We start from the raw sequence: 19981 nt of genomic DNA, 5'->3' as shown, positions 1-19981 counted from the left end.
ATAGTAATTATTAGTTTAACATTAGCCCATCGACTTCTGTCTTGAAGACAAACGGTCACGTGGTAGTGATGTTAGCAACAAGGTAAATATAATTATTAATTTATTATAATAAATGATTGCTAGATTTGTATAGATACATATTGCTACAACCGGTCTTATAGAACTTACTGGAAAAAAACCAACCGGACTTAATTTTTAGATAAGAGGAACATTAAGCATATTAAATTACGAGAAAGAATTCGTCGAGAAAATAAATAGCAACTCATAAACTTTTTATTATTATTAAAACAATTGCATAAAACGTATTTTTTTATTTTATTTAAATTTGTGACTTGTATTTAACAAGGGCTTCGACTAAAATGGACACCGGCATTGAATTATCCAGGACGAAATTAATACGCGGCATTGAAATGTACCCATTATTCCCGGTAGCAAACCGGACATCCATATATGAGAAAAGGGGCCACAAGATATTAAGCCTGTTTTCCACTAAGTAGTTGACCGCGCGACACACGCAGCTCTGGACTTCTACTCATAGTTGAGTATGAGTTGCGCCCGCGCTAGTGGAAATAGTACATACGTTGCTCGTACACAGCTAGATATCTGTCGTACGTGTCACAGTCGCGCAGCTAGTCGGGCTAGTGGAAAAGAAGTCTTAAACGTCAGCCGAGTTTGGCATGCCGACCACTCTCGGTCCACATTACGGATTCTACGGCCACAGTTTGCCTAGTTTTATATGGTTGATAGAATGCGATGAATTTGTCATACTTTCTATATTATTCTTTCGATTCACAGGCATTTGCAAGTTCTCACACTTTTTAACCCAGATTATGTATGATAGATCCATGAATGGATATTCAATTTTCGTATATATATATACCTATAACAAAAAAGCGTAAGCGTGTCAAATTATTACTAAAAGGTCTTTAAACATATATAAAACTAGCTTTTACCCGCGACTCCGTCCGCGCGGAATAAAAAATAGAAAACGGGGTAAAAATTATCCTATGTCCGTTTCCTGGTTCTAAGCTACCTGCCCACCAATTTTCAGTCAAATCGATTCAGCCGTTCTTGAGTTATAAATGGTGTAACTAACACGACTTTCTTTTATATATATAGATTAGGAAAAAGTTCCAATAAACTAAGAAGACAACATTTAGTAAAAATACTTGATAAAAATGGTGTTGATACTTGCTAATTGTAAAGACATTGCATCAATCAGTACGTAAGCATCAAAACAATGAAGTAATATAAAGATACCTCTGACGTAAAACGTGTGTTATTGCGTATGACGTAATGTTACATAAACAAGCTTCAACAATTAACCAAATATTTGCCGAAAATGTTTTGGTTAGATTTTATCAAAGTTGATTACGAGGTATGTAGTGACGTAGATCTAATTACGTATACTCGTATAACTGGATCGATAGATAGTGATAAGAATTATGAAAAGAAAGTTAATATAGACTTGGTACAAATTCATTTTCGGAGCTAGGAGCAGTAAACAGCTAACATAGACTAATTTGTACATGCAACAAACAAAGACCCCTGCTAGACACAGAGCCCTTTGTTATCTAAATTAAGGCATAGACGTAACTTACTCTTTGGGCAATCATTTGTCATGTTGAAAGCGCAATGCAAGTGGCACTATTGTGTGGGTGCATTTAGTGAGCCTCTGGGTAAAGGCAAATTGGATTTGTGCTCCAGTTACGCGGGCCAAGGCCTACATTATCGGCTTTGTTTTGTTATGAGCTGAAGCCAACAAAGAAGAGAATGTTCAAACACGTGCTTTGGAAAAGAGACATCATGTTCTAAAGGGACAAAAGGTTTAATTGACAACATAGTTTTACACAAAAAAAAGCTGATGTTTGATGAAACTATAACTTCGGAATCGCAAGTTGTGGTCATTTTAAATGCAATTTTTAAGACATACTTAAAAGTCTTGAAGGACCATTGTTAAAATCAGTTCAACGCTCTATTCCAGCATTTGAAATATCATTCAATATTCTTAATAGATTGAATCCGAATAATACCTTGATTATTCCAAATGCCAGATTTGGGACAACTGTAATCTGTCATGCTGCCGGCAAATTCGTGATACGGGTTTATCTGGTAACGCCTCAAGATAAGATTTAAGTGATCAGACATTGATCGGTGGGCGTTGCGCAAGCCCGTTCGACATCGTGATCAACGGGACCCTCAATGGGAGGTGTTTGGGACACGTGCCACGATAATTCGCGTGCCACAACTGTCTCGTATCAAACACTTAAAAATGTGTAAAAAAAACGAACTGTATTAAGCAATCGCCTACTTTAGATTACAAACTGTTAATCTTAAAAGACCAAGAGGATTTCTGACAAATAAAGAACTGAAAACTATGATGGTTTCTTACTTTCAACTATGGATTTCGTGTTCTAAAAACGAATTATTGGTAAATAGAAGATATCAAGCAGAAAAAGAGAGAGAGAAAGATCGTCTTAAGTAGCAAAGGTAACCTCTCTGCATTATACGATTTTTTTTTTACGAATACCTCATAACATTAAGTCTGATCAAAAAGCGAAGACATTCCCTAGTTCAATGTTCTGTAATTCGTACTGATTGTGGCGACAGTCTCCGGCATTCCTATGTCGCAACCTCCGCGGAACACATGCGCTCAGTCAACACACGTCGTTAAACAAACATTCTACAATTATTCCCTCCCATCGACCTTGCCGTGTTCTATTGTTCAAAAAAAAATATTCTTGCACTAGCAGTAATAAAAGCCGATCTTTGTGAAGTCTCGTAATTATTCTCATATTACAGTCGAGGACGTATATTTCCTACCCATTTCGGTGAAATCTCATTTAACATTTACAATGCAATTAGGTCGAAAACATGTAATAGCGCCATACATATATGCTAAATTATAGCTCCTACGGTGACTGCTGTTTGATATTCGATCCTATGTGGTAAGCGAATTTAATTATTTTGCGTTACAAAGAGAGAATGTTTTGTATGAGCTTTGTTTGAACTCTATACGATTTATGAGCCCCTGGTGCTACGCATGCTGTTTTATACAATGGTGGATTATTAAAGCAATACCCTTCACAGACGGCACGCGTCAGCTTGCGAACGGTCGATCAAATCAGCTTGGTCAAAGACATTGTCGGGAGCCATATTTAAGCTTCAGGCTTAGGAAAATAATACATTTTTTTACATCAATAGGCACTTAAACTGGGATCAAAAGATTTTTTTTACCTCAATCATATGAAAATTACCAATCACAGAAACCATTAAATGAACTTTGTATTATTTAATGAAATTCTTAACTTATACGAAATACTTTGTTAGATGTTTAATTCAAGAATATAAAACTTTGTAAGAATCAAAACACTCTCATAATTTTTCTTCTCTTTAAAACAATCTTTGACTTTATCAATCGTATTTTTATCTCAAATATCTGATATAGGTTAAAGAGTGTCAGAATTATGGCGAGTTCTATTAAGTAATATTAAGCTTTGCTTTAAGTATATCAGGCTATCGTGTTCATACTACTTTATAGACCGCTCATTCCTAAACCGGCTTATCATTGTCATCTACACATATTAATGAAATTGGAGTGTCTGTATGTTACATCCAAAAATATATATTTCGTACACATAATGTTCTTGCATTGTTGTTAACAAAAAGCCAATTTTTGTCTGTCTGTCTGCATGTCCGCTAGGTCGCGTTTGTTCCCGATAATCTCAGGGACGGCTGGACCGATGTTGACGGCTATTAACAGGAAGGTAGCTGTTACAAGCGAGAATAATATAGTCTACTTTTTTATTCTGAGCTGACCAAGTTGCAGGCAACCGCTAGTGTATATACAAAAATACTTTTAAAGTCTTCTAGCAAACAGCTAAACAGTTAGAAAAACTTGTACTAAAGAATATTTACGGTACACGGTTGATGTTTAACACTATGATTACAAGAAACACTATATCACTGCGACAGGACTACTATTTAAACTGGACCTTTTTGATAACAGCGTTAAAAATAAGAAACACAGAGACATACATACATACACGTGTACTTTCTGGTTCAATCATGTTAAAAAAATACCTTCTAAGTTTAGCATTAATAATACTAATTGAAAAAAACTGAGATAATATTTTTAAGGCAGTGGAAACTTAGGGTAAGTGGTTGGCAGTTCTTCAACTAACCCACACTTTCGCATACCTGACACCCACATGAGTACAGACCGCACTTGACCAGCCACTTTCTCTTTATACACCCTCATAAATTGCTGTGACAAGATTTGTGTCGTCTCTCGTCTACCTGGTACGAAAACGTTTTTTTTTATATTTCACTATCCCTGTAATAAATCGTGCAGTTAACTATTCAGAATACATTTTTTTGATATCACAGATCGAAGGAAGCTTTACAACACAAATCACACCTCTACCTAAAAGGTAGGTAGAGAATACGGCCCTCATTTCAGTCCTTACTTACCACTGTTGCCTCTCCAACAATCTTACATTTACGCAAATTATTTTATTTTATGTTCAACATATTTTTTTATGAATCAAATGTTTCTAATAACTGTATTATATCATCTGTATTCAAAGTATCTTACGTACTACTTTAATAATTAAATAAATAATAGTTTATCTTTGAAATAATGGTTGTATGTGGAAACAAAAAAAAATATTGTGTTATGCACGTCAGATTGCAAGAATGTCTCAAATATCAGCTGTGTAAATAAGAACGAACAAACAAGTGGAACGACATTTTGTATAGGTGGAGATGGCGTTTTTTCACGTACAGATCTAAATATGTGATTCTGCATTGCATGTGTTTTTGCATTTCTTAACCCATACTTAAAGTTAACGTCCGTAAATACTACCGCATGCACGTCTAAACCATCATTTTCTCGAATCGTCTCAGTGCACTTTTCACCTTCTATATAAGACCGAAGAGAATTTTTATATTTATCACAATAAATTTCTCTCTATCAAGGTCCTATAGTTGGTATTTGAGTAAAATTAAATATTTAATAACACAAGCGATAATAATTAGATATCTAAATGACCTCTGACATTATATTTGACATGTATCATAACTCTAATGGGACCACATTAAAATGTACACACTAAATTAACAACAATCAAAATATTATGCATGTGTGCGTACAAAGACAATTAACCATCCAGTCTTCTGTTGCAAGTACAGCGCAGTTTAATCATTGTAACAATCAACAACTAAGATATTTCCGTTGTAAATTACATGTTGCATTACCATTAAAGTGTTGTAAGAAAGATTCGAATTTATTTGTACGTTCGCATTATCGTTGTTATGAGATAAGTTTGTTGAGAAATTTTACAAGTTTTCGGACACATTCCTTAGATAACAAAGAATTGCTGATAAAATCAACAATCGAAAGAAATAAGTGACTTTTTTGGGATATATCCAATTGCTATTGTAGTATTTATCTTCTGTTACAAATTTTGTAGTGTGAAATAGATAACAGAAGACAGTTTTTTAGTATTCGTAATTTTCTAGCAAAAAAAAGGTTTACGAACTTTTCGCCGATTCAAAAATAGAACAAAACATGATATAGATAATAGATGCTCAAAGCATGTCTGTGAAAAATCTACATAATATTATATAGTTCTGTCTGACTCATGCCAATAATGTTACAAGCACGCTTCACCGAGCAAGAGGAATTCATCTTAAAAATTATTTACGAACTGACGTAACCGTTATTTTTGTATAGATTACATTTTACAAACATTTACAAAAATAATTGTCAATCATGATATCGGTTGGTGGTGTTGAACTTTTTAAGATAGTTATATAAGATTCTAGAATTTTCTTATTAGGAACGGTGATAACGATAAAATGGATAGAGCGATTTCTTAGAAACTATCAGATGTTATGCCTTTTGTTGCTGTCAGTTTTTATATGTACTTCGATAATAGATACATATAGCTACATTTTTTAAATAATTTTTTCGAAAACTGTTACACTAAATCATATTCTTATGGTTACTATTTTCTTAGCGACTGTACGTACAATCGAGGACAGAAGTTATAATGTTGTTATGATGACAGTTTTTTTGTTATGTGGGAAGCGAATTTAATTCCCTGACTATATGTCTACAAACGTCCCGTCTTATGAAAAAATTCTGTTACTTTTAAATCATATTAAAATGTTTAGGAGGTCAATGATAGCTAATTTACTTGTTTAAAACTTGTTAAATGTCGCGACGGAGCGTGTAATGCCAATGCCCCTCAAACCTACTTTCCGTTTAGCATTTGAAAATAACGAATTTAGTGGTTTGTCATTTAAGTTTTTATTAAAATGATCTATTGTATTTAAATCGGATTAACTTTGTTATTATTGACCTAGAAGACAGGTTGTGAAAGTAATCATAAAGAAGACGGTGAAATGAGGCAGCTAATCTGATTTTGGGTCACTTATTTGGAGTTTTCTGGAGTGACGATAAATTGTACTATTTACAAATAATGTTACAAACACATTGAGTCACCAAAAATATTGGTATAGTTTGTTGGACCTAAATTTTTCTTGTTTTATGAAGGTTTCCTAATTATATCCCGATTGTAAGCAAACAACCACCGGTCAAAACTAAAAGAGACCAGACCCTTAAATCAAATGCGGCAAGAAAACATATCGAATAAGATACCCCTTCATTGACAAGTTTATTGCAAACGATGTCTAACAATATTGGAGGGAAAACAAGTCAACATTGTAATTTATGTTCTGCATACTTGACATCGTAGCCCTTAAAGTTCTCAAGTTATTAAAGCTAAGGTGAGATGTATATTATTACCTTCAAGGTTATTGACCCACTTTACAAACTGCATTAACTATGTAGGTTTAATATCTTACTACCAGATTCGGAGTTTTTACTCAATCAGTCCCTAAGTGTAGATTTCTAATACTAAGTGCCATACTTAGTCATCGCCTTCATTAGCGATTCATCAACGATTTTTGATTGACTAGTACAATTATCTGATACACTCGAAGTCGTGACTTTGTAAGAGTTTATAATTTAGCTGTTTCGTGAGTTATATGCAACAACTTTGAGTATTTCGCGGTCTTTAGGCACCTGTGGTGAAACGACAGGCGGGTACTGGAGAAAGTGCATGTACACCGACTGGTCCCCAATTGGGTTACGACCTCGAATATCAAAGCAATGGCCACGGGCCATCTTTTTTCGTATCGCAAACCGTCTTCGGAACCGGTCCTAGCCGTACCCTGCCCGGCACAACCAAAAAAACGAACAAGAACAAAATTATTTCCTTACAATTGTGTGCTCTATGTTTTTGGTTAGAATACCAGGTAGGGGTAGAATATCGAAATATTACTTTGTCGAAGTTAAACTCATTGTATTTTTGTAAAGGTACAGTCACTGAAAACAATATTTATAATATAATTATTTTGTAAGCAACAGTACCTATTTATAAATGTAAGTTTAGATGATAAATTATAACTATTACGAGTCAAATGAGTCCTTTTCAAATACCTTTAGGTGAAACAACACTATGAAAAATGTAAATTTAGAGTCAAAAGTATAAAGCTATAAACGTTTCATATAAAAATTTTAGTAATATTATTGTTTAAGTAGGATTATTCAGAATTAAAAAAGGATAATATTGTTATCAGAGTTTTCATATGAGCTTATCAAAGTTTGATAAGAATTTGATAAATTGACGTAGGTGGTTATGTTATGGGTATGAAAATATGTAAAGAACATACATTTTTAATTTTTACTTGTTCAATATTAATTTTAAATATTAGATACGTTAACAAATATTAATAATTTTGGTATAAAACACATTAGAGTTTATTTAAAAGAATGTTACAATTTGATCCTTGAAGTTTCGTGAAAAAATTATTTATTAGTAAGTTACTCTTTAAAAAACCTAAAAAGGTTTTAATTAAATGTTTACTAAGTTTTGTAGTTGAAATATTTTCAGTGCACTAACCTTGAATGTTTCGGCAATCCGCGTTTATTTGCTAACTTTGAAAACCACAACTTTCTTTGAAACACAATCACTATTATACTATTAATAGTCTATAATGTTAAGCAACAAATACTTCGTAAATGTTGAAAATATTAAGAAAAAAAAAACAAAAAGGGCCGTCGAAAAAAATTAAGTTCAACAGTCTCTCTGGAATGCCTTTCAAGTTAAGCTCACATACCATACACAGATTCTATAACTTTTGAAGTATTAAATTAAACACTGTAGTATTTTAAAGTTTCAATTAACATTATCACGATGCACAGAGTTTTAAAAAGTTATCATTTTATCGTTTGTCACGACACGAAGCGTCACCGAAGTATACGTCTATCCACAATGAATAACGAACCCAATATGGCGGCCGCGCAAAGTTTTTGAACCGCCGAAGTATGAAATGCGCGCGGGTGACCGACCAAAGAAAAGTGAAGTGAGGTGATAGCGACTACGCAAGACACAAACAGTAAACTCAAAATGGTTTATTGTATTCATTTTTTAAAGTAAAGAAACATAAACGTTGAGTTGAATTTAATAATATTATGATGTAAAGATGACTCTTAATGCATTAAGATTCTTTTGATGTATTGTGTGCAAGAAAGAAGGAGAAAATTAATTAAGAAATAATTGCAGATAGATTTATCTAAGAGTACTGGTTGGTATTTCTCAACCAATGCGACCTAGTGTCCTTAAAAAAGCGAACCTATTTCTCTCTCGACGGCCGGCGACGCGTCTGCAGTTCTTCAGTATTACAGGCGCTCGTTTGCCCCCTTCTCTTATAAAAAAAAAACTACTTAAGTACTGTACCTGTACATACAGGCCGTTCCAACCCTAAGTAGGGAAAAGAGCCGTGAGGTGAAATTATTTATACCTTAGTAAGATTACTAAATAAAAAAGTATTTTTACCATAACTGGAAGGTAATTTGACAAAGGAGTTAAGGTTACATTTATAATTCCTTATAAAAAAATAAAAATCAACGTCTCCAATAATGTAAAATGTCAAATCACGTTAGTTTATAGCAATATATTACAAAATTAATGAGCCGTACATAAAATAGACACGAAATTTTAAGTATATTCAATGTTTTGAAAAATTATGAGTGATTAATTCCGGTTATTTTGTGGTAAATAAAAAAAATTACAGTAAAAATATGGCATTAGACTTGGTGAGCATCGCACAGCCACATTATATACCTGGGTATGTGTTTATGATTTAGAAAAAAGCGTTTATTTTCACTGCAAAGGTACATATAAAAATATATTATTTTCTCTGTCATTCTCTTCGAAAAAATAGAGATAAGATTATGTTTATGTATAGGTGCTTGGCAGTGAAAACTCAAAATAAAATATATTGTTATTGTATTAGACAGAAGTAGAAAGCCTTTCGCAGTTTACATGGCATTCAGATCCAAAAACATACAGAAACTGTAATACTTAATTACCGTAGGTTTCCGAGTCCAAAATCTCTGTATAAAGATATCGTCATCACTGTCATTATCTTTGACAAAACAGAGATAACAATATTTTTAAACGGAGATTTTGGTTTTGGGACTCACGGTTAGTATAAGATATTGTAAGTTACTATTGTGAGTTCGAATTGGAATAATTTACATAAATTAGATAGATTCATTGATGATAGGTTGGTTCAAAAACGCTATTGTAAGCACAAGTAGTACACGCTACAAGTTACTTTTAAAGGGTAACCTTAAATCTTACTTCTTACTATAATTTAATCTTACTAATATTATAAATGCGAATGTTTAGATGGATGGATGTTTGTTTTGAGGTATCTCCAGAACGACTCAACAGATCTCGGATGAAATTTGGTATGGATATAGAACGTAGTCTGGAAGAACACATAGGATACTAATTAAGTTTTGTTTTTAATTCCGTACTAACGGAGTCGCGGGCAACAGCTAGTTTAGTCATAAGTACGGATAAAAATTACGTAACAAACAATTTATTTTTTTAATACATTATTCATTAAGGCATGCATCAAACAATTTTGCAATAAAATTGACTGATGACAACATTTAAAAAAAATGGAGAAATAAGCCTACAATGATATATTTCTGTACAGCCGACTGACCTCATTGCAGTATTTTGTAACAATGTTACAATGCAATGATAAATCCTTTGTCCTAATTCTTGTGACATTTATAAACTTTTTACACCGATCTTTACGTGAACGTAATTAAATTATTTTCGATGTAAAAGTAAAAGTAAGTACTGTAATATGTACTTTGCTTACAATTCCTTCGTTTAAAATGAGTTTTAACGAAATCATGAATTTAATGAAAAATATGTAACAAGAACATAAAATCTATATATATAAAAGAAAGTCGTGTTAGTTACACTATTTATAACTCAAGAACGGCTGAATCGATTTGACTGAAAATTGGTGGGCAGATAGCTTAGAACCAGGAAACGGACATAGGATAATTTTTACCCTGTTTTCTATTTTTTATTCCGCGCGGACGGAGTCGCGGGTAAAAGCTCGTACTTTTTAAATCGAATTTCACAAAGCGTCTGGCCGTAAACTATTTGTAGAGTAACGTTAACCCTGGCACAATCGCGACTGTTATCGGCCTGAAGTCGGACTTTCAAGTGTAAATAGACACTAATTATTAATGTAAAATTTCCATTCATAATCTTATTGTCTATTGCAGATACACTGGTCACTGTCCGGAGTACAAATATCGAATTGGAGACACTTATGGGTCCACAACACACAAGATACTTTTGGATCCCAGCGTACAGCATTCGGAAAGACTTGTCCTATCTGACAGGACATCAGACGACTATCAGGTATCACAAGATTCAAACGCTTTATTTGCCGTCAATATACTAGCTGTCAGATAGGATAATACGATTAGGTATAGCAGGGCGCAAAGAGATGCAGGTGGAGGTATGTATGTACATACTGCGCAGCGTGCTATACCTAAAATTCCGCTTTGCGCAGCATTTAGTGCTATATTGCGAGTTGCCATAAAATTTGAATGGAACTTTAGTTAGGTATTTTATAAAAGGAATACCAATTGTATAGAATACAACTATGCAGTATAAAGCTGCATTTGAGCTTACTGAATTCCAGTCAAATTCGAAAACGAAATTAACCAATTCTGACGTCACATTATAATTATGACGTCACATTATAATTATAACAAACAAAGTATGACACTGATGAAAAAAATATTTTTTAAACATTCTTACACAACTGTTGAACAATAAAAAGTTTACCTTTCACCGCTATAAACTTTACAAATAACACGACTTCGCAGATCTTCAGGCCGCCGCAAACCGATATCGATGTTGTCAACGCAAGGTTTCGTAATGGCGACCCAGTTTACAAACATCCCATGATGCCGGGATTCGAGGGTAAGCTATGCTACATTGTGTTTGGAGAGAAATTGACCAGCGGTAAGCGTTAAGATGACTGCTGCCACGAGGCCTAGACAAGGAAGATACGAAAAACAAATGAATAAATATATGGCATGAGAAAGACATATGCTTCTTGCACAACAAAAACAAAGAATATCCAACATATTAAATTGGTTACCTTTATTCTATAGCGCTGATTTTGAACAACAATTCCAACCAAAAGTTAGGAGAAAAAAGCTCAGTATAGGCATAACTATAATGAGCTTTGTTTACATCAGTTACAATTCCTATACCTGTATTTATAGAGATGAAATCTGTAGACAAAGCGTCCGTACCCAATGATTCATATTGACTGTTTGCTTGTGACTCAGTCCTGTGGTCACTAGGACCTCCATATTTACTAACTAAAATGGGATATATCAAATTAAGATCAGTTTCCAGTCTATAATTGTGTTCTCAGTACTGAATCATTTATACGAAAGTATATTGCCATCTGTTATATTGAAATAATTATGTATGGATGTTTCTGTATTGTTCACTCTTGGTAAGTATTTCTTTTTGACATTGTGTGTTTGATTTGTGTAGGACTTTGAGCAATTAGGTTTAAATTATTACGTAATTTATATAATTATTACGGCACCAGAAAAGTGTATATGTAAACAGCTGTGTAATTTTAAATATCTAAGTTTAACCGTTTCAATTTTCCTTCCATAAAAAAAACAATTCCCAGATATAAAAGAATTATGGTAATATACACATGCCACAATTTCCTGAGTGTCCGCATTATTTTCATTTTAGTGTACTTATTCATCGTTGACCTTAAAATAATTTTCTTGACAAGACAAAAAAGTATCAATATTAAGTTTGTCAGATTATTATTAGTTAGGGTCAGACCGAAATCGAAGTTATTTTCTTCTAAGCAATGGTAAATGAGGAAGGTACAAAATTGAAATAGCAATATTACGTCATTTTTTTGATCAATCGTTTTATTCCTTCATTGGGTGTAATTACACGTACATATATACATCATAATTCGTACATCGTTATGTATTACTGTTCACGTAATTATATAAAGTTAAATCTGGAATTAAACTCGTCTAGATTTATCTAACACATGTTTAGGTTAATTAAGGCCTATCGGAATTTGATACCGGAGGTGTTTTAGTTCCTGTTCTTGGGTAATGACCTCTGTTATACAATTACTCGATCCAGTTTCGATACTCGTTAGCTGCACTAAGTGCTCTAGTTTCTGATAAGGTACAATCCGTTATCTAAGCTGTAAACATGTTTTGTTAGGTCTAGTTGTAACACAAAGGAACATTGAAGGAATAAGATTTGTTTGTTTTGAATATTTTTAACAGTAATATAAATACTGATTAAGTTAAGATTAAGGAAAGAACGCAAGATGTTATTTTTCATATTTTTGTTTATAGCGCTTTAGTCACAGACAAAGGAGTTCATTTATAATAACGAATCATTTTAAATAATGGTATATCTAGTGAAGTTTAAATACCTAATTATTAAAAGTCCAACCAGTTTCACCGTTATTACAATTGCGTAATGTAATTACTAATTACAATAACAAACAGTAAAAATAGTAAAACACGCTTTGCAGGTTCTGAATTTTTATACATACAATGTTTTAGCCAGAAAATTACGATAAATAATAAAAAATATTCTCTGAAATGTTTAAAATGCTAATAAAAATACTTTAAGTCGAATGTATACGCGAAAGTATTCTGTTAAAAGTGTTCTACAGTTCAACAGTAGTCCTTTAAAAAATCGTGTTGATTGTATTAGTAAAGGTTTTGTTCGGCACGACACACGTTGGAATAGAATGTGCACCCACATCATTATCACAAGATAAAACGCTACCGACCTTTGCACGCTCTAATTACAAATAGTAATCGATCTGAATGACTATCGGATAATTAGATCAAACGATTGCCCCGATGTTAAACGCTGTCAAGGACTACCGCCATTTTTCACTATTCAATTCTTTATTTAAATACGCTTAACGAATATGTGAGCCGAGTAAAAGCAAATTCAGGAAGAACCAATTTGTTTGTATTTGCAACTTTCAAGTAATTGTCAGCAATTGCTTATTTATTCGTTAATATATTTGAAGACAATATATTAGTACTAATATTAGACTATTATAGTGAAAATGAAAAACGAAATCTCTCAGAAAATGTATAGTCAAAGACAAATTGAAATTGATTGCGAAAGTACGCATTACGAAAGTGGGAAAGTGATACCTTGGGATTAAGATCACTGAAATTATTTCTCGTGTCGTTTACTTTGCAGTGTATCTTACAAGAACTCACTGACACCTTGTATTAATATATATTATCGTCTCTTTCTTTGTTTTTGACTAAATAGAGACAGAGGAATGTTGAACATGTGTGATAGGTTTCTTACCGCGGTTGAACGCGCATTTCGGTCAGCGGTATACGGTGGCGGCCACGGAAGCCCTGTCCGAGTTTGAAAGGACACAGCTGAACCAGCGTGCGGCTAGGAATCAGCTGGAAAGGGTCGTCGATTTGCAGGCCGGCAAGGGACAGCCCTGGGATTTGGCTGACAGATTTGTAAGTTCACAAATATTTTACGAAACTATGAAAAAAACATTCGGAGGGACGGGTTTATTTTATCAAAAGCAAATAGACATTTTCTTTCATACTTTAGCATGAAGCGTCAGAACATTTTAATCTCCAGATATACACCCCCTTACATCATGTCCTTCGTATTTTTTGCTATCGAATTTCTTATATACGTATATAAAAAACGATATTTTATGTTCGTTTAGTCTGCCACGGCGGAGTTCAAGCTGCCACTCGTGGTTGTCAGGCCGGAATGCGCGGGAATTTTACGCGATTTGCCCATGGACGAACCGAAACTGTCACCGCCTTCACATTCTGTTAGTCCATACTTTATGGATAACGAAGACTCCGAGAAATATATTAAAAAAGGTCAGATATTTAAAACTAGCTTTTTCTATTTTGAACTCTCTCTGATGTCTAGGTTTCAATTTTATTAGCTCCAACTCCAGTATCTTTCGATGAATTCTAAAAAGTTTAAATCCTAAAGATTGGTACTAAGAGACAGCTTATTTTTCAGCTAGTTATTATTTTAAATTCTATAAAGACGTAAAAAATAAAAGCATAGTTATTTCCTAAAGTTAAAAAATATGTAATGAAATAATTTAATTCATTATGTCCATATAACTACGTCCAAATAACTAGGATTTCTTATACATAATGTTTTTTTTATTTGTTCGATCCAAAAAGGTATTATACGACGCACTATTTTTTAATTTTCTTTGACAAAATGACAATTACGAAGCTCCTTGATGTGTAAAAATTTAAAAACTTTAGTGTCATAATTTTCGCTACGTTTGAGATGTTTTGATTTCAATAGTGTTTTGTAAATTTCTGTTAAATGTCTTATTCTAAAATTCATTCCTCCTTTGTTCGCAACCAAATATGGGGATATAACCCCGCCGACTCCGTGCGTAAGTAAAACCACGACCTTTGCAATAAAGTTCCATATTCGGTTTTAGAAATATGCATTGTAAAAAAACGAGTTTATCTGCGTAAAAAGGCTATGAAACCACTCTAACGACTTAGGAGGCTGGGCTGGCTAGTAACTGGCCTTTCAGTATTTGTTTTCAGTGTAGCGGTCTATACAAATTAGGCTAGATCAGTAGGTGTGTAGATAGTACATATGGAATGTACATATGGAATTATATTTTAAAAAATTATGCACAAGCCAACATTAATTTTGTATCTATTAATAGTCGGTCTCTTCACTGTTTTCTCAGTTAGCGTTCTTCGTAATTAACATAGTCTGCATATCGATTCAATAAATTATAATTATACGAATGTGGACAGTTTTAAAAATATGTACACCAAAATTACTCACACCTTTTTTACCAATAAATTTAGAATTTAATTCTAGTGTTTTTCTTGTTTCAGGTTTTACTGGTCATGTGCCGTATGGTTTTCAACGGTTCGGCGAGTCGTCAAAGAAACTCACCAATTCGGCTCTTTGTGATTTCTCTTCTAACTACAGAAGGAGACAAAGTACCGAATGGGCACCTGTTAATGTTGTCAAGTTAGTAACAATGCCTAATTTTCTTTTTGATTTATTTAAAAATACGTTCAATATGTTTGCTAGTTCTAATAATAATGGGAATGTGGTATCATTTCTTTGTTTTTATTTTTTACAATTTCCACGTTAAATTTCATCCGTTTCCATAACCTTTGCTTGGTAATAAATAATAGTGCTTGTCACTGTCAGGTGTCAATGTCAAAATTAAACGCATTCGCACTAAGTTTACTAAAAAGCGTGTTTTTGTTTGTTTTTGTACTGCTAAATTTAATTAAAAATGACCAAAAAGAAACCTCATCCGAATCTTTCTAAAGAAGAAAAAATGGTGATAGTGATATCAGAGATTATACAAGAATTACTAATAGCGCATCGCCAAGGTAAAGATGTTAACCTCAATAAAATGAAGACGAGAATTTCGTCTAAATATGGATTAGGAACATCGCCTAGACTCGTAGATATAATAGCTGCGGTACCCGCTGATGCTAAAAGTATACTATTACCGAAATTAAAAGCTAAACCTATACGAACTGCGTCTGGGATTGCGGTCGTAGCTGTGATGTGTAAACCTCACCGATGTCCGCATATTAACTTCACGGGAAACATATGTGTATACTGCCCCGGTGGTCCTGACTCGGATTTTGAGTATTCCACTCAGAGTTATACAGGTTACGAGCCAACATCTATGAGAGCGATAAGAGCTAGGTACAACCCTTACTTACAAACTCGGCACAGAGTGGAACAATTGAAGCAATTAGGACACAGTGTAGATAAGGTTGAGTTTATTGTCATGGGAGGCACATTTATGAGTCTGCCTGAAGATTATAGAGACTATTTTATAAGGTAAGTATTTAAAGAGTTACTTTAGTTTACTATATTTTGTATGAAATGTATATAAATTGTATTGTATATAAATATTATAGGAACCTCCATGATGCTCTTTCCGGTCACACATCAAGTAGTGTGTCAGAAGCAGTGAAGTATTCAGAGAAGGCAAAGACCAAGTGCATTGGTATCACAATAGAGACCAGGCCTGATTATTGTCTGCAGAGGCATATGAGTGATATGCTTAACTATGGATGCACAAGGTATGATTTTACATCCATTCTAATATATATTTTATGTTAATAAACTTTAGACAACTATCCTTTTTTTTTTTTTACGTTGGGAAATGTGTTAAGCATACCGCCCGCCCTTCGGGGGGGCGGGCGGTTATGTGAGGCTCCCCCGGCCTAAGTATATCTTATATTGTTTCTGAACTTATTAGCATTTTAAAATGCTGAATATATAGTTCAATGGTGGGATGTGAATCCACAAACTTAAGAAATTACTGATTTAACTAATGTTATCTTAATGTTACAGGTTGGAAATTGGAGTACAGTCAGTTTATGAGGACATTGCCCGAGACACCAACAGGGGCCATACTGTCAAAGCTGTTTGTGAAAACTTCAACTTGGCAAAAGATGCTGGTTACAAGGTAAATCTATGTTATTATGTTTTAGTGATAGACTAAAAACTTTTTTGTTATTAATATTGGTTATAGTGACCACAATGTTGATTCTAGCTGAACGCATTTTAATTTAAAAACAATTTCAGATATATTTTTATTATTGTGATTGATTTTTGTCTGTATTTAATATTTTATTTAATTCCAGATTGTTGCTCACATGATGCCAGATCTACCTAATGTTGACTTTGAAAGAGATGTTGAACAGTTTATAGAGTTCTTTGAGAATCCAGCATTCAGAGCTGATGGCTTGAAGATCTATCCAACTTTAGTTATACGAGGCACTGGTTTATATGAGTTGTGGAAGACTGGGAGATATAGGAGTTATCCACCATCGACTTTGGTTGATTTGATTGCAAAGATTTTGGCTCTGGTGCCGCCGTGGACTAGAGTGTACAGGTAAATAAACTAAGCTAACACATTGAAAACTCGAAATGAATATTTTCACCATAGATAGATAAACTCTATGTTTTTTTCTTAAACTTGTAAATTTAAAACTACTTGTACATAACATTAGCTATCCTGGAACAATGTCATTTTATTTCACTATTAAAAAAAAATGAAATAAGGTAAATATGTATTCGCCATGTATATGTTTTTCTATTTACTTAATTTTGGTATTTATTTATTTATTTGAACATTTTGCCTTTTTCAGGCGTCGTTACATATAATTTTTTAACATACAATACAAATTACTTATTACTAGGGATTACTAAACTATTACATTAGAAAGAAAGATTGTATTGAGTATATAATTAATTATTATAAACATTTAACAGAGTACAGCGTGACATTCCAATGCCACTAGTGTCATCTGGTGTGGAACATGGCAACTTGCGAGAATTAGCACTTGCTCGTATGGCAGATCTGGGTACAGATTGTAGAGATGTACGCACCAGGGAGGTTGGCATACAGGAGATACATAATAAAGTGAGACCTTATGAGGTAAATATTGTTTTCTTTTCTTTTTTTTATTTTGTTTTAATTTGATGTAAGAGTAAATGGTTGAACTTGGGTAAGTTTCTCTCTAACCGGAGTTCTCGCTTATAGAGGTTGTCCATCGGGATTAGTCTATGACTCTCACTGATAGAGGTTTCTCGCTTATCCAGGTGTTGGATTAGTTGATTTGTTTTATTGTGTTCTTGTACATATGTATAAGTACCCAATTAATAGTCTTAGAGTTTGAGGTAAATTTGGTGATTTACAAAGTTAGGTAAATATATTTCAACTTCGCAGTTAAATGATGATGATTTTGCTCTTTAAATTCTTCAAAGAAAGAGTTATAAATAAAAACCACTAAAATTCGAAATTCTTACAAAATAAATAAATTAAAAAAATAAAAATCCAACACTTTATTTACATGCCAAAACAACACTTAATAATCTTTACACACTTCTCCTAGGTAGAGCTAATACGACGTGATTATGTAGCCAACGGTGGCTGGGAGACATTCCTGTCCTACGAGGATCCCGATCAGGATATATTGGTTGGTCTGCTGAGGCTCAGGAAGTGTGCCGCTGATACTTATCGGCCGGAGTTGAAGCCAGGACCGAATGCTAACTTCAAACAGTGCAGTATTGTGAGAGAATTGCATGTTTATGGCTCTGTTGTGCCGGTAAGTGTTTTATAATTTTTTTTCGTTGCTTTTCTGAGTTTTGTGACATTTTTGTATGTTAACAATGCTAAACCTGTGGCTTTTGATGAAACTAGTAGGATGGATTTTCACACAAAAACAGTCTTGTCATAAAAAATCTAAAAAAAAATTTTTTTTTTCATTTTTAATTCAATTTTTTTTTGTTTTTCCAGGTAAACGCTCGTGATCCAACTAAGTTCCAACATCAAGGTTTCGGTATGCTTCTAATGGAGGAAGCGGAGCGCATTGCGCGCGAAGAACACGGCTCCGACAAGATGGCTGTCATATCCGGAGTCGGCACTAGGAATTATTACGCCAAGATTGGTTACCATCTCGAAGGGCCCTATATGGTCAAACTGCTTGTATAGAAATGTATTGGAATAAATATGTTTTGTGAAAAGTTTTTTTTTATTTAAACCAGGTTTTTATCAAAGATTTTTATTGGATTTTTTTTACATTTTTTCTTTATTTATCCTTAAATGGTTACTTAAATGTTGCCTTAAACGCGTAGGGAATTTTCTATTTCAATTTGGTTGCATAACCAAGATTTTTTTTTTTAACTGTATAATTTTTTCCAGACCCGATCCTCCCCTGTCCATTAATCCTACCGAAATTTACCACAAACATGTTGGTATGTTGCCCAACTACGCGGGACACGTACCCGGCTGTATATTCAGGTATTGTATAACTATTTTTTTTTTAATTCAGAATTCAGTCAAGTGGAATTAAAAAATAACTAATCTAATAACAAAAGCTAGAATGTAATCTATGGATAGAATTTAAGTTACTTCTGGGTTTTTCTTTTATTTTTGCACTAACAAAGCTATGGAGCGTTTTAATATTTTTAGCGGCTGACCTTGAACTGCGCGCCACTAAAATTTGTTCTGCACAACTCGTACGATGTTCCGAGCCGTTATAATATTTAAAATATACTATATCCCAAATGGTAACTTGAGATATAGTATATTTACTCACATTAATTGGTGTTATTTTATGTAATAATATTTAATGTTTTTCTCAGATTTGGTAAAACATATGGCAACGACACGAGAGACGCAAAACGATGGTTGCGCGGAGATTTTAAGCCGTGAAAATAGTCAATTGAATAATATTATTACGAACTTTTTAATAAGATCCTTTTTATTTCGTATATTTTTTTATATTGAACTTCTTTCGGGTACAAATTTCGAACAATGAAATAACGAGCATCTGTTTTTTTATCATTAATTTTGTGATTAATAATTGAAACTGATTTTTATAATAAAATGAATTATAAAAAAAACATAATTTTTTGTTTTATTCTCTTAGCACAAAAATATCAGATGAAGAGCAAATTAAATAAAATTTCTC

The 19981-nt window shown here is 33.3% G+C and overlaps 3 protein-coding genes across 3 annotated transcripts in view; 2 read left to right on the top strand and 1 right to left on the bottom strand.

Annotated features, from left to right (window-relative positions):
* LOC106711521 (protein PF14_0175) overlaps nt 1-8353 on the bottom strand; it is a 42683-nt gene extending 34330 nt beyond the window's left edge. Inside the window, exon 1 of the mRNA XM_014503853.2 lies at nt 7974-8353. The gene's annotated coding sequence lies outside the window, so the exon portion shown is untranslated. The remainder of the gene's footprint in view (nt 1-7973) is intronic.
* A 648-nt stretch (nt 8354-9001) lies between these two features.
* LOC106711421 (UPF0605 protein CG18335) lies at nt 9002-19831 on the top strand. Its single transcript, XM_014503729.2, has 8 exons — nt 9002-9201; nt 10673-10811; nt 11285-11381; nt 13797-13972; nt 14191-14353; nt 15359-15497; nt 19210-19308; nt 19653-19831. The coding sequence occupies exons 1-8, from the start codon at nt 9155-9157 to the stop codon at nt 19720-19722; spliced, it is 930 nt and encodes a 309-aa protein (XP_014359215.1). The 5' UTR covers nt 9002-9154; the 3' UTR covers nt 19723-19831.
* On the top strand, nt 15691-18999 carry LOC106711420 (elongator complex protein 3). Its single transcript, XM_014503728.2, has 7 exons — nt 15691-16334; nt 16415-16579; nt 16854-16968; nt 17147-17397; nt 17778-17943; nt 18401-18613; nt 18805-18999. Exons 1-7 carry the CDS (start codon nt 15772-15774, stop codon nt 18997-18999), a joined length of 1668 nt encoding a protein of 555 aa, XP_014359214.2. The 5' UTR covers nt 15691-15771.
* Nucleotides 19832-19981: the final 150 nt, after the last annotated feature.

Source organism: Papilio machaon, chromosome 3 (genome assembly GCF_912999745.1).
Source record: "Papilio machaon chromosome 3, ilPapMach1.1, whole genome shotgun sequence".
Lineage (NCBI taxonomy): Eukaryota > Metazoa > Arthropoda > Insecta > Lepidoptera > Papilionidae > Papilio > Papilio machaon.
This window is presented reverse-complemented; position numbering and strand designations above follow the sequence as displayed.

Excerpts from the sequence above, each read along its gene's own strand:
- LOC106711421 (XM_014503729.2), top strand. The coding sequence starts at position 9,155 with ATGGCATTAGACTTGGTGAGCATCGCACAGCCACATTATATACCTGG. Across the intron at positions 10,812-11,284 it reads GGACATCAGACGACTATCAG|ATCTTCAGGCCGCCGCAAAC; the intron begins GTATCACAAGAT and ends ACGACTTCGCAG. Across the intron at positions 15,498-19,209 it reads GCACCTGTTAATGTTGTCAA|ACCCGATCCTCCCCTGTCCA; the intron begins GTTAGTAACAAT and ends AATTTTTTCCAG.
- LOC106711420 (XM_014503728.2), top strand. The coding sequence starts at position 15,772 with ATGACCAAAAAGAAACCTCATCCGAATCTTTCTAAAGAAGAAAAAATG. Across the intron at positions 17,944-18,400 it reads ATAAAGTGAGACCTTATGAG|GTAGAGCTAATACGACGTGA; the intron begins GTAAATATTGTT and ends CACTTCTCCTAG. Across the intron at positions 18,614-18,804 it reads TTTATGGCTCTGTTGTGCCG|GTAAACGCTCGTGATCCAAC; the intron begins GTAAGTGTTTTA and ends TTGTTTTTCCAG.